This window comes from Grammomys surdaster, unplaced genomic scaffold, assembly GCF_004785775.1.
Source record: "Grammomys surdaster isolate TR1022 unplaced genomic scaffold, NIH_TR_1.0 167, whole genome shotgun sequence".
Taxonomy (NCBI): Eukaryota; Metazoa; Chordata; class Mammalia; order Rodentia; family Muridae; genus Grammomys; species Grammomys surdaster.
The window spans coordinates 9687490-9701841 of NW_021604615.1; the positions used below are offsets into that span (position 1 = coordinate 9687490).

General features: G+C 44.3%; 1 protein-coding gene across 2 annotated transcripts in view; it reads left to right on the forward strand.

The window, feature by feature from the left end:
- Nucleotides 1-14352, forward strand: part of Myom2 (myomesin 2) — a 69686-nt gene that overhangs the window by 30713 nt on the left and 24621 nt on the right. For both annotated transcript variants that reach the window (XM_028766343.1, XM_028766344.1), the window contains exons 14-19: nucleotides 4290-4417; nucleotides 5359-5542; nucleotides 8775-8949; nucleotides 10390-10511; nucleotides 12966-13153; nucleotides 14177-14303. In XM_028766343.1, the coding sequence (XP_028622176.1) occupies nucleotides 4290-4417; nucleotides 5359-5542; nucleotides 8775-8949; nucleotides 10390-10511; nucleotides 12966-13153; nucleotides 14177-14303 (924 nt within the window). The remainder of the gene's footprint in view (nucleotides 1-4289; nucleotides 4418-5358; nucleotides 5543-8774; nucleotides 8950-10389; nucleotides 10512-12965; nucleotides 13154-14176; nucleotides 14304-14352) is intronic.

Below are 14352 nucleotides of genomic sequence, written 5' to 3' on the forward strand. Positions count from 1 at the left end.
GGCTTTGCTTGCATAGAGGAGCCATCCCAATGGTCTGCAGTCATGCTGGCTGTGAATTAAGGTTCTGGTGTAGGGGGAGAGGATTGGAGATTAAGTTTGCATTCTGGTTTTATTCTGTTGTGAAAAACAAACAAACAAATAAATGAACAAATGTCCTAACCTAAAGCAACTTGGGAAGAAAGTTATTGTATCTTACACTTCTAGTGTAAGTTGCAGTCTGCCATTGAAGGACATCAGGGCAGGAACTGAAGTAGAAATTGTGGAGGAACTCTGTGTACTAGCTCATGGCTTCTTGACTGGAAAGGAGGTGCGGAGAGAGGGGGGATAGGAAATAAGTAAATGCCCTCTGCTTCTTCCTTATTGGCTCATGGTTTGATAGCTTTTTCATACAGTCCAAGATCACCTGCCTAGGGATAGTACCACCCAGAGTGGGCTGGGGCCCTTCTGCATCAACCAGCAATCAAGACAATGTCCCATAGACATGCCTATGGGTCAATCTGATGGAGGCAGTTCTTCAAAAGTGGTTGAAGTTCTTCAGTCTCTCCTCAGGTGATTTCAACCATGTCAAGGGGACACTTGAGAACTGACCTATACAGCCTGTTTACTTTGGACGTTTACACATGAATATTTGTCTTAAGTAATCTTTAAGTAAGTTTCATAGTGTTTTCAAGCATGTCAGGTCTGAGTTGAGACACTTGCTATGAGCAAGCTCTTTTTTCTATCATTTGTCGGATAATCTAACACTCTTTCCTCTTTCCCTCCTCCTGCCCCATCCCCACAGTACTGAGGAATCACACCAGTGCTTCACAGACACTCATCACAGTTCTGATGCTAACTGCCTCCCTTCCTCCCTGGCTCTGTTTTGATGTTGTTGTTGTTGTTTTTTGTTTTGTTTTTTGTATTAAAACATTCCTTTAGACATTTGTTTTAATGAAGTAGAAATACTAAGAGCAACACTCCAACTGGTTTAGTTTTTTCGTTGTCTTTCTAGTCTTCTTGATTCACTCTAATCTCGGTTGGTTAGTCCCTTCCTCAAAACACTCCATTCATGTCAACACTCTTCCTTTAATATAATTGATCCTTCCAGTTTTTACTGAATTATCATAAGGATAGCCTATTCTTGAAAAGGCTATGATATGTTCCTGTATAATGTACTAAAAGATTGCTTTTATTTATATATTTTTAAACTTTATTACTTTGTGAGTCTCTCTCTCTCTCTCTCTCTCTCTCTCTCTCTCTCTCTCTCTCTGTGTGTGTGTGTGTGTGTGTGTGTAAATGTGAATGTCATGGAATGGTTGTGGAGGCCAGAGGATGACTTTGTAGGGTTAATTCTCTTTCCACCTTTATGTGGCATCCTCATTAGCTTCAACTGTCAACTTGACACAGTCACCTGAGAAAGTAGTCTCAACTGAGGTATCGCCCAGATAAGATTGGCCTGTGGATGTGTCTGTGGGGGTTTGTCTTGGTTGTTAATTGATGTGAGAGGAGCCAGCCCACTGTGGGCAGAACCATTCCTTATGTAGGTGATTCTGGGTATTAAAGAAAGCTAGCTAAGTAAGAACTCCAATGAGCCAGCAAGCACTATTCCTCCAGAATCTCTCCTTCGTGTTTTTGCTTGAGCTCTTACCCTGACTTCTTTCAGTGATGGGCTGTAACCTTCGAGCTGAATAAACACAGTCCTCTCCTTTGCTTTCGGTTAGAGTGTTTTATCATAGTAACAGAAATGAAATTAGAGCATGTGGTTTCTGGGGAGTGAACTCAGGTCACTGGGCTTGTTCGTACACACTTTTATCTAGGTCTTGCTACCTCTGCAAGATTGATTTCATTCTACTGACTCCATGTTCAATATCCTGTCAGCTACCTCAGGACAGAAAGCTTATCCCCTTCGTGTTCAGCTGACCATCTATTCTGGAAATTGTAGCCTTTGGCTTTGGTTTCTCATTCTCTTGACTTTTGGACTCTTAAGAGCTCTATAAACTCCATGTCAACTTTAGGTTTCAACAACTTAAGGAAACTTCTTCTGGGGTGATGGTAGTTTCCTGGGGTTGAGATATGGAACAAAATGCAGGATTGTGACCCAGAATCCCCAAGCTTAAACCCCAGCTCAGCCTTTTAATGACTGTGGAATTGGGTGTGGTCTGGGCTCACAGCTAGACTAGAACTGGGGAGTGTTGTCTTCCAAGGGGAAAAAGATGATGGATATGGAAACATTTTAAACAATAACAAGATAAAATAATACACATGTGTGTATTATACATGCTGTATTTTTGTTATCAAAGTAATTTTAGTCTGAGAAGTATGTTTAGTATACAAGAGAACATAGCACAGGGATACATGTACATGATCATACACAGTGATCATGCCTTCATCCAGCATAATATGGCCTACTAGGTCAAGGCCTAAGAGAACTGGAAGGAAGTAATTGTGATCAGAGGCCAAGGGCATTTGTAACTAACTAGCTGTACCCAGCTCCACTTCAAAAGGCACGAAAGGCACAGGGAGAAAGAAGCGTTTGGTCATTTCCTTTTATCTTTATCTCTGCAGACCTCTCCCCTCACCCTAGGCGTGTTTCTGTGAATCTCATCAGTACATTTGTGGTTCTTAGGCCATTCTCAGCCTGGTTTCTTGTGTCAGTGGTGAGGTTCTCTGCAGATCTGCTGCTTGCTTGTCCGAAAGTTGTGTAGAAAGTCCTAATGACTCAATAATTTCATCCTCACTGGGAGCTCTCTGCTTGCAAATGCTGGAGTTTTACTTCTTGTCTTAGTTTCCAATAAAGTGTTTCTTCGTCCACTTTCTTTATGTCTAGAGGCCGTGCACCCAAAACTCTACAGATCTCAGCTCTGAAGTGTGACATTCAGTCTACAGGTCTTGTCTGCTCCAGGATGGTGGGAACCGTATATGTCCCTTGGTTTTCACCATCAGAAGTGATTTGGTTCGGGGAACTTGGCAAACATTTTGGTGCCTTTTTCTGGTGTCCTTGTTTGTATTATTTTGGCTATTATACAGCTAGTGGAGACCTGGGCTGCTCCCCATTCCCCCAGTTACCCTCTGTCTCCCCACTTTCCTGGAGACATGCTGACTCCTTGGTGAAATTCAACCCATGAACCAGCAGGCTTCCAGACCAGGCTGAACCCTCTAGAGCGAGCTGTGCTCTGTGAAGGAACTCTCACAGTGAAACCCAATCTTGTTTTGTGTTGTTTCCATGTGGCTGCTTAATTTGCCGCCTGGAACTGAGTCCCAAGGGAGCAACTAGATATTGCGAAGGGCAGAGAGGTGTCCCAGGGACTGTTCTAACCATTTTAATCATGTGCTAATCTAACTGAAACTCCTAATATTTTGTATAACAATTAAAGGGACCTTGGGTTTGGCAAAACCTCTATCTCTGTGAAAATCTCTCATGAATTCAGATGCAAAGTTTTACCACCTCACATGTATTTAAAAAACATAGCTAGGTGAAAGGTGACATAGGTATACCAGATATCTTTGATCATAAATATCCCTTGACAGTTATTTGCAAAGGGCTTATCACCATCTCTGCTGAAGTTTAAATAAACAGATACAGATTACAGTGCTTTCAAATGTTTACGGACCTTTGAGGGAGAGCAGCCTGCCTTAGGAACTCATGTAAGGCTTCAGGACACAGTATGGCGACATCAGCAAGGTGTGGTCTGTGTAGGCTCCTTGGCAACATTGCCTGCTGCCTTCACAGAGGCAAGATCCTGGTTTGAGTGATTACTTCTAGAAAAATCCTTTTCTCTGTCCTGTAGAAAATCTAGAAGACGTTTGGATGAGACTTTTAGGAACTATTGTTTTGTTAATTATTGTTTTTTTTTTAAATCAGAAATAAAAATGGAGTGGTCTTTAATGGAGTGTTTTTTTGCTTTGAATTTGTCAGAAGAATCTTGGGATCTGTTTGCCTTCTCTGAGTAGAAGTGGCCAACTGTGGCAGGCCACACCAGGGTAAAAACAACAACAACAACAACAACAACAACACCCACTATTTTATTTTATGTGTATGAATATTTTGTCTGCATGTGTGTATATACACTATGTGTGTGAGTGGTACACTCAGAGGCTATAGGAGGGCACTGGCTCCCCTGAAACTGGAGCGATAGCCACCATAGTGGGGCTAGGAATCAAACAAACCCAAATCCTCTGAAAGAACAGCCGTTGTTCTTAATTTGCTTAGCTATCCTCCAGCTCACCAGAACAGACCTGGACTCTGCTAGGACATGCCCAAGTGTCCCCACATAGCACTCATTCCATTAATTTTTTTTTTTTTTTTACAGGTGATGTTCAGATTCCAGGACCCCCCACCAATGTCCAGGCCTCAGAGGTCAGCAGAAACTATGTTGTCCTCAGCTGGGATCCACCTTCTCCCCGTGGCAAGGAGCCCTTAATGTACTTCATTGAGAAGGTATTCAGGCCAAGGTCCCAAGATGGCAGCTCTCAGGCAGCCGCCTGGATTTCTGGGCTTTACTTAGGGGCTGTGAGCCCACTGGTCCCCATAGGGTATGATCCCTGCTGTGTAAGAGGAGGTTAAACAGTGGACAGCAGAGACGAGACCCGGGGGCTGGTCCTCCACAGGTAGCTGCTCTGGCATGGGAACTTGTGGGAACTGAGCGTTGTCACCTGTGTGACAGAGCTGCTGCTCAGCTGTTTGGTTCCTATGTCCTCATGGTTTAGGGAGGAATAGAGCTTGCACATCTGTATCTGCCTTCCAGTTCTCCCAAGGACCGTAGGTTCTGCCAATCAATGCTCAGTGTTTGCATGCAAGCCACGCAGCCACTGGGTGGCGATCTTGTAGAGGGAACCGGTGTTTGAGCAGCTTGAGGCTTCACCTGGATATTTCTAAAGACAAATGCATTGGGTGTTAGAGCCCAGCACGCATATGCATGCACACACGCATGCAGGGATGCACACACACACACACACACACACAAATATACACACAGGCAAGCACACACACACATACACACACATATGCACACATGCACATATACACACAGGCAAGCACACATACACACACAAACATAAACAGGCAAGCACACATACACACACATACACAACCATATTTGACTTTATAAGATACAACATTTTACCTTATGTATTCTCTCTTAGTTCTTATGAACTTGGACACTGAGATGACATAATTCCCCAAACTCAATGAACTCACTATTGTGTGACCCATGCCCTTAGGAATGCATAGCTCATGTCACGACACTACCATAAGTTAGCTGCACGTTAATAAAAATTTTGACTGAATTATGATTCATTAAGAAGTGATGAAAACATTCTTTAGTTGTCTTCCTATCCATCCTTCTGAGACCCTGACCTCCTGTCCTGTTCCCCCTGTAGTCTGCAGTTGGGAGTGGCAGCTGGCAGCGGGTCAATGCACAGACGGCAGTGAGGTCTCCTCGATATGCTGTCTTTGACTTGGCTGAAGGGAAGTCCTACGTGTTCCGGGTTTTGTCAGCCAATAAACATGGCCTGAGTGACCCATCAGAGATAACACCACCTATTCAGGCACAGGACATGATTGGTAAGTAATGGCACATAACCAGACTCTATGACAGGTTGGAAATACGGTGTCCCTGGTACCACTTCAGTCAGAGAATGAAGATGCTGGAGTGTCAGGTGGCATGATTTTGTGCATGGTCAGAAGTCCATTCAGAAGTGATGAAGGGCTGTCCCTATATTGTGGTCAGCACACAGCATTTCCCCAAAGGCCTATCTCCTTCTCACGAAACCAACAAGTGGTTTGTTAGTATGTTCGTTGAGACAGGGTCTTACCATGTAGCCCTGTCTGGCTTTAAACTGATAGTAATCGTCCTGAGTCTCCTGAGTGATAGGATTATACTCATGATGCCACCACACACAGTAACACATGGGTGAAAATGTATGTTCAGCCCATGGTCACTTAAAGACCTCAGCCCTGTACATAGGGCAGTTTCTTGCTCATCTGGTTTGAAGATCACACTTAGAAAGTTTCAGATGCAGATCATAGGAACTCAGAATTGCAGTCCACCCCGAAGCATAGGCCTCTCAGGAGGCCTCCTGAATCCTAAAATCCTTTGCACAGGATGAATTCTGAGCATCATCACACTTCTGGCCAATCTCTCCTTTGTAGCACATTTAAAAAAAAAGTTAAAAATTCCTTAATTTTTAATTCTTGGTATACCTGATATAAGGAAAAGAAAAAGACAAAGCTACGACAGGTAAAAGGCCTCAGGAATGTACGTCTAATTGACACTAAATTGGATTAATCAATAGCTGTACTTTTTGCTGTGAACTGTGACTCTGACAGTCCTGAGCAAGAGGAGTTTCCTGTTTAAGCCGCAGTAACTTTTCTGACTGTGGATCATCGTTCCTTCTGTGGCAGATTCTCACAGTCCCTCTAAGGCATTTGGGACGACTGTCTCAAAGTAACCTGCAGCTTTCCTGACAACTCCTCGCTCTCTCTCCTGCTAAGAACTACAGTCCGTTTCCGTTTCTGTTTTTGTGTTTTTCAAATCTTCTGCTACCATATCCACCAGTTGCACAGCCACAACCATAGGGACTCCGAGGGCTTCTTCTACCAAACCTGCCCCCCCAACTTCATGGGTCCATACTTGGATTGTTGCTGTCCACTGTAATTTACAAAGTCTTTATAGTTACCCCACCACCATAGTCACCTCACCAAAATCTCCTCCTTCATTGTAACCATCAAATCCTCCTCCTCCTCCTCCTCCTCCTCCTCTTCCTCTTCCTCCTCCTCTTCCTCTTCCTCCTCCTCCTCTTCCTACACCACATTCTCCACCCCGGTTTCCATATCTCAGTCCACCACCTCGTATCCTCCTCTACTACTGTAACCAGGACCATCACCACAGCTGCCATCATCACCTCCAAACCTTCTCTATCCACCACCACCACCTCCATAACTACCTCTGCTGCCACCACCTCTACCACCGAAACCTCTTCCTCCGAAAACTTCCAACACAACCAAAGTTGCCTCTACCACCTCCAAAGTTTCCTCCACGACCCATAAAGTTGCCAGATCCACCTCCACAACCTCTCTGTTACCCAGCAGACTGCTTCCCTTGTTTAGAAAGGACCCTTTTCACTTCACAGTTATGCCCATTAATAGTGCTGTATTTCTGAACAACAATTTTATCAACTGCGTCATGGTCATCAAAAGTTACGAAACCAAGTCCTCTCTTTCCCACTCTGCCTGTCTTCCATAACTTCTATGGTTTCGCTTTTGGCATACTTTTCAAAGCAGTCTCTCAGATTATATTCTTTACATCTTCTATGCATATTCTTTGTATCTTCTTGAATACCACCAACAAAAATTTTCTTCACCATTCAATGGGCACCAGGCTCTACAGAATCCTCTCTAGAAACAGCTCTCTTTGGTTCCACCACACGCCCATCAACCTTGTGTGGCCGAGCATACACTGCGGCATTCACCTCTTCAACACAAGAGTAGGTCACAAAACCAAAGCCTCTGGAATGTTTTGTTTGGGAGTTCTCGTTACCATCCTGTCTGTAAGTGTGCCATTTCTCATAATGGTCTTTTCAGCTGTCAACTGAGATTTCAAAGCTCAGGACACCAATTATCGGCTTTCTTGAGGTTCTGGTTCTTTTGGACCCTGGCCCTTCATGTTGAGACTCAACTCGCCTTTTCCAACTCAAGTTCAATATGAGATTGAGAGCCTTTGCCCAACATCTTAAAACCTGGGGATGACAGTGAGCTGGTGTTGGGGATGGAGGCCCGGATTGCCTTCATATCCTCTTTGAGTTGTCATTCATTTTTACCCAGTCTCTTAGAACTCAAACCCAGCACCACAGCTACCACATCATCTCTGAGGAGAGGTCTTTACTTTATTTTTCTTTACTTAATGACATTTTTTTCTTTACCTAATGACACATGTACGAAGTGATAATAATTAACAAACACCGGACATATGTACTGGCTAGTTTTATGTCAACTTGACACACAAACTAACCTGAAAGGAGGGAACCTCAACTATAAAAACAAAATATCATAAGATCCAGCTGTAGGTCATTTTTTTTAAATCAGTGATTGATAGGAAGGGCCCAATCCATTGTGGGTGGCACCATCCATGTTCTGGTGGTCCTGGGTTCTATGTGAAAGCAGGCTGAGCAAGCCAGAGGAGCAAGCCAGTAAGAAGCACCACTCTATGGCCTCTGTATCAGCTCCTGCCTCAGGTTATTTTCCTGTCAGAGTTCCCATCCTTACTTCCCTTGCTGATAAACAGAAGTATACAGAAGTATAAACTAAATAAACCCTTTCTTCCCCAACTTGCCTTTTTTGGTCATGGTGTTTCATCACAGCAGTAAATCTCTAACTAAGACAGCATGTATCTGAGGTAGGTAGTTGGCCCTGGAGTGGTTGGTGATACCTCGGAGGATCTTTGATCACAGCCCACAGGGTCTGCGGAGATGATATGATAGTCACACTGTGATTCAATTGAGTCTCTTATAGCATCCTCCAAATAGGCTATCAGTGAGTCTTATTTCAAACACGGCCATCAAGCAAAGCCTTCCTGTACTAGAACCTCCATGAACCCTATGAAAAGGATGATCTCACAGTGGTAATTCCTTGCCTGGCAGTCAGGTGATCCAGAAAGATGCCCCAGTCCCTCAGCTCCGCCTAGAACTTACTCCTTTGTAGAATGCTAAACCTGGCATTTACTCCTTGGGGACAAAGTGGCTCTTGGGAATGGTTCCCACTCTTGTCATATCTCCCATCCTCTGATTTTTTCCCTTAGTGGTCCCCTCTGCTCCTGGTCGAGTGCTTGCCTCCAGGAATACAAAGACATCCGTCGTGGTCCAGTGGGACAGACCAAAGCATGAAGAGGACCTGCTGGGCTACTATGTGGATTGCTGTGTTGCGGGAACAAACCTGTGGGAGCCATGCAACCATAAACCCATTGGATATAACAGGTGCCCTCCCCTCACTCAGCAACCAACCTACTGCCACAGAGGCAGGGCATTGCGCATAGTGGGGCTCTCAGAGTTTGAGAGACCATAGTAGAATGAATGCCTACGGCCCCCTTTAGACATCTTCCTTTTGTTTAGTCACATGTTGGGGTATGACATTCTAAAGTACTGACTCAACATGGGCAGGTCACATCACTGAACTAAGAAAACTTGTCTCTCAATAAGAATAACCTTTCTATTGTTATTATTTTGATTATACAAATGCATAGTGTGCAATGCCACAGTAGAACATATGTACACAATATATAACAGTAACTATTATTTAAATTTGATTTATGTGGGAGTCATAGAGATACCTCAGTACTTGCCACATAGCAGGGCAAATCCTGCTTTGCTCACATAAGAGCAGTTTTGTTCTTTAGCCCCCAACAGAATTGGGACAGGGAATGCTGACACTGGCTGGGCAGTACAGGGGGTGGGGGGACCCGTGTCTTCTGCAGTGGGAAGCCAGAGTCTTTACTTTTGAAATTTTGCTTCTTCTGCTTTTTTTTTGCCCAGGACATATAGGTTATCTGGGTTTGCGTTTTCTGCATCATGTGCTCTATAAGCTGTGTCACGATGGCTGCTGTGGACATTCTCAATGACAGCTCTACCATCTTTACTTAAGAATGATTCTTTTAAAAAGGCATATTTTAAAATGCAGTGAAATAAACAAATCACAACTAGACGGTCTATCCGTATACACTCTCAGCAACTGGAGAAAGATGCATCAGAGGGAGAGACCCGGGGTATTCTCAGGGAGGGGTTTGCAGGATATCAATAAAGGTATTGACTATAGAGTCATAACAACTGCTTATATTTCCTGAATACTTGTTGTGTGCAAGGCAGGTGGGCCAAGGTGTGTCGGGATTGTTTTTCATGTGAAGCTTATGGCAGGTCTGTGAGAACTGGGCATCCCTGCTCTCCAGGAGAGAAAACAGAGCCTTGTAGGTGTCAAGGAACATGACAAGGGACATATGGTCTGGCGAGCATCAAAGCCAGTGCTCCAGCCTGTCTGTGAATTTGAGGTCCTAGCCTCTACCCATTCTGGAATATCTGCCCTGCATTCAGTTTCAATGCACAGACCTTGTGAATGTCAGGAGTCATATGCAGCAGGGCTTCAATTGAGAGGGGCTCCATATGTAAGACCTTAGGCAGGGCCTCAGACTCTGACACCAAGTCCAGTATAATAAGTACTGTGCTGGCTTGCTTTCTTACTCTAAATGTCGAATTGATTTATGACACTGAAAATGAGGGTGGATATGTATGGTTTACAGGAACAGTAAATTTGGCTTTAGATCAAGTGAGAATTTTTGTGATGAACCCCCCCAATGACACCTATTTCAGTTGTAGGAAGCAGGAAGCTGGGTCTTGTGCTGTGTGACTTTTGATCATGTTCCTCAGGTTCGTGGTACATGGCTTAACCACCGGTGAGCAGTACATCTTCCGGGTTAAGGCAGTCAATGCTGTGGGGACCAGCGAGAACTCCCAGGAGTCAGAGGTCATCAAGGTCCAGGCGGCCCTCAGTACGTAGCTCATAGGCTTTTCTGTCTCTATTTAGGGCTATAATTTCTGCATGGATAAACTTGCCACGCTGACATCTAGACAAAGGTGGCAGGGGGTGGGGCTTGTTAACAATGGTAGTATGCCAACACTATGCCAATTAGATATGGCAGACATTGCAATAAGTGCCTGTACTCATGTGAAGATCTCCACTGTCCTCCATGACTGGCTCTTTGAAAATATTTGCAAGGATTAAACACATGTGGCTTTTGTGACACTTCCTGGGCCCATCCATGAATATTTAAAATGTTTATTATTTTGGTCAAACAGGAGAATTCAGATCCAGTTTTTCTGTACATGTCTGGAGTGTGTGTGTGTGTGCACACGTGTGTGCACATGTACGCACATGTGTGTGTGTGTATGTGTGCTTGTGCATCTATGAGTTCATGAGAGTATGGAGGTCTGAGATGTTTTCCCAGATCACACTCCATTTTATTTTTTGAGGCAGAGTTTCTTCACTGAAGCTAGAGCTTGCAGGTAGGGCTAGCTTAGTGATCCAGCTTGTTCCAGGGATCCTGAGTCTCTGCCCTTGGAGTTGTTGCTGTCCCGAGACAAGGTGATCTGAGACAGATGTTGCTGTAGCTTTTTTGTCACGCTCACTCTGTTGCTGAACATATCCATGAACAACACTTTAAAATACGAATGTCATAGCTGCGTATGAAAAGATACTTATGATATTATCTTTTCATTCTTAAGAGATATGTTCAGGATTTTATTTTGAACTCCAGATAATTTTTTATCACATTTCTAGAAGTTAAAATTTCCCTCCTGAAAAAAGTAACTTTTATTCTACTGATATAATTGTCACTTTGGAGGCTTATTGCCTTCCTGTGGTATCCTAGGCCTAAGCTTCTAGCCTCTATACCATCTAATCTAGGCCTAGGATGTGTTCAGCTGTTTCTGAACTCTTGGCTGGCTGGTCATCTCAGCTGTTTTGGCTCAAAACTCCTCACCAGGCTGACTGATTCAATCTGGCTTCTCTTGGCTTCTCCTGAATTGCTCTACTTGGTCTCATACTAACTTTGGCAATATGTTCTAATCTTCTGGTTTCTTCTCATTCTCTGGCTCATTCTGTCTTTCCTTGTTTCTAGCTTGTTCTCTCTCTGCAACCTGTCTCTATAACTGTCCTGGTAAAACTGCCCTCTCTCTTCTCTCCCTCTGCATGCTCCCTCTTATGTTGCCCCTCTTTCCTCTCTTCTCCTGAGAGTTGGGCAGATCCTATTCAGTCAAATCTTTCTCTGATTCATCACTTTGTCTGCCACTCAATTAGACATCACATTCCACAAGGGTACTTCCTTCTACAACTAACTTTACCATCATTGTTTGGGATTAAAGGTGTTTACTGAGGATGTGTCTGTATCTCAGCCAGGGAGATTAAAGGTGCAAGCTAAGATTGAACCATTCTACAACTAGAAACAGGTTTTACCAGTAAACAACACAATCTCCATGTTCACAGTGTGATCAAATATCTGGCAACAGCCTACTGGCAATATTATTCCTGGGATTTCCTTATTTATTTTTTATTATTTTGAGACTGGATCTCTCCATGTAGCCCTGGCTCACCTGGAACTCACTATATAGATGAGGTTGGCCTTGAACTCACAGAGATCTATCTGTCTCTGCCTTCCACATGCTGGTATTAAAGGCCTGCACCACATCTCTTAGTTCTGGGCCTCCTGAGGACAGTCTGAGAACTATGGAGCTCACCCGAGGACTAACTCCCAGGTGAGCCAGGACTAGAGGACATCTGGTTCTGATTTATACCTCTCAGCCCTCCCAGAAGGATTCACGAAAATTCATCCTTACTTGCCTCTTATCTAAAGCAGGAAGCCAGGGGCTTGTGTTTGCTCTCAGTGGGAATTCCTGACTTCTATCTCACCACCCTTCAGTCATGGATGATGAACCAGGTTCTTCAGTCAGAGAGATGCAGGGGCATACTCCTTAGCTTGTTGGGGAAGGTAGCATCCTTTTAGACATTATGGTCAAACGGGGAAACATGAGCTATGTACTCACACTGATCAGAAGTTTTCATCCCTGAAGTTAGAGCACACACTGTGGATCATGCTGCCCCCTTCTGGCTATAGAGTGATTGTTCTTCACATATGCAGATTGAAAGCTGCATTTGTTTATCTTCAAGCACTGAGGACACCTGCTGTCTTCAAGTCTGCACCAGGTTTAAACAAGTTCCTGTCTTATTATCAAGATAGTGAAGTGGCATTTGGAAAGAACAATGAAGACAGATGAAATAATGGACACTGTTAAACTCTCCTTTGTATGAAGAGTGGCAGTTAAGGGGAAAGGCGTGACCTCAGGACTGCTGCCAGTGCCTTTGTTTCCTCTGTGACTCCAGGGCTGACTGACTGGTGGGAGGAGGAATACAGAGCTCTGGTGACGGTCATGCTTCTGTGTTCTTGTAGCTGTCCCCTCTCATCCCTACGGGATTACCCTTCTCAACTGTGACGGCCACTCCATGACCCTGGGCTGGAAAGTGCCTAAGTTCAGCGGTGGCTCGGCCATCATAGGTTACTATCTGGACAAGCGAGAAGTGCATCATAAGAACTGGCATGAGGTCAACTCTTCGCCTGTCAAAGAGAGGATCTTAACGGTTGGTTTTGTCTGTGCCTCTGCTTTTGCCTAGGCATTTTGGATGGACTCCTTCGCTCAGAGTTTCAGAGCTCAGTGGGTTTTGGGTCCCTTGATCCTGGAAAAGTAGTAGTTTAAAAATCCTAGAGTTAAGAGGGCATGGTGTTTTGGAATAACATGGATCTTGGGAACTAAGAAGCAGTAAAGAGGTTGTGTCAGAAATTGAACAGATTTCATGGTTGGTTAATGAACAGCCCTGGTTGGCAGGAATGATATGATCCATCCTAGAAGCAGAGCCTGGTGCTCAGGGGAGGATCTAGCCAAGCAAATGCCAATGGGAGGGCACTCTGCTCTCTGTTGATAAGTTGATAGCAGCCCTTTCCTAGAAATCCCAACATTTCCCATCTCCTGCCCCCATGCACAGCACACCCTGAGACAGAGGGTCTGAGAGATCTAAAGTCAAATCCAGATGTGAAGCCCTTGATTGTAATTTCAATTGTCTGAGCCCTGGACTTCTCAGGTCAGAGCAGACACATTGGAGAATGAGAACTTGGGAAGAGTCCTTAGCAGCTGAATATGTCATATAGAAGTTTGCTTTATGATATACTCTAAATATATATTATATATACATGTACATATGTATATAATATGCTTCACGTTTATAAAATAATTATGTAATATAGTATACTTTACCTTTATATTATAATTATACCACGGAGCCCATTGGTAGGCCTACAGAGGCAAAGTGGGACTTGAAGCTGGCTCCCTCATGCCTGCTTTGCTCTTTGTGGGTGTTACCTCCTCTCTCAGCTCAGCTCCTTGTCTGCCCAGAGGTCACCACGCATCAGTCTGGTAGAAGCAAGCCATCATGGGGTTGATATCGTGACTGCGGCATACTAGGTGTGGAGCTAGCCTCTTGGAGTGACGTACTCTGATTTTGTGGCACTGTCCATTCTGCTTACATTTCTCATGAGTCCTCCTTTGCCCCCGTGCGTTGTAACACAGCTCCGAGTTCTTATATTAACTGAAAACAAAATCCACACAGGTGGAAGGTTTGACCGAAGGCTCCTTGTATGAGTTCAAAATCGCTGCTACCAACCTGGCTGGGATCGGGCAGCCATCGGATCCCAGTGAGCACTTCAAGTGTGAGGCCTGGACAGCCCCAGAACCAGGTAAGACAGTCTAGAGAGTGATACACGGATGCAAAGATGCAGGGAAGCC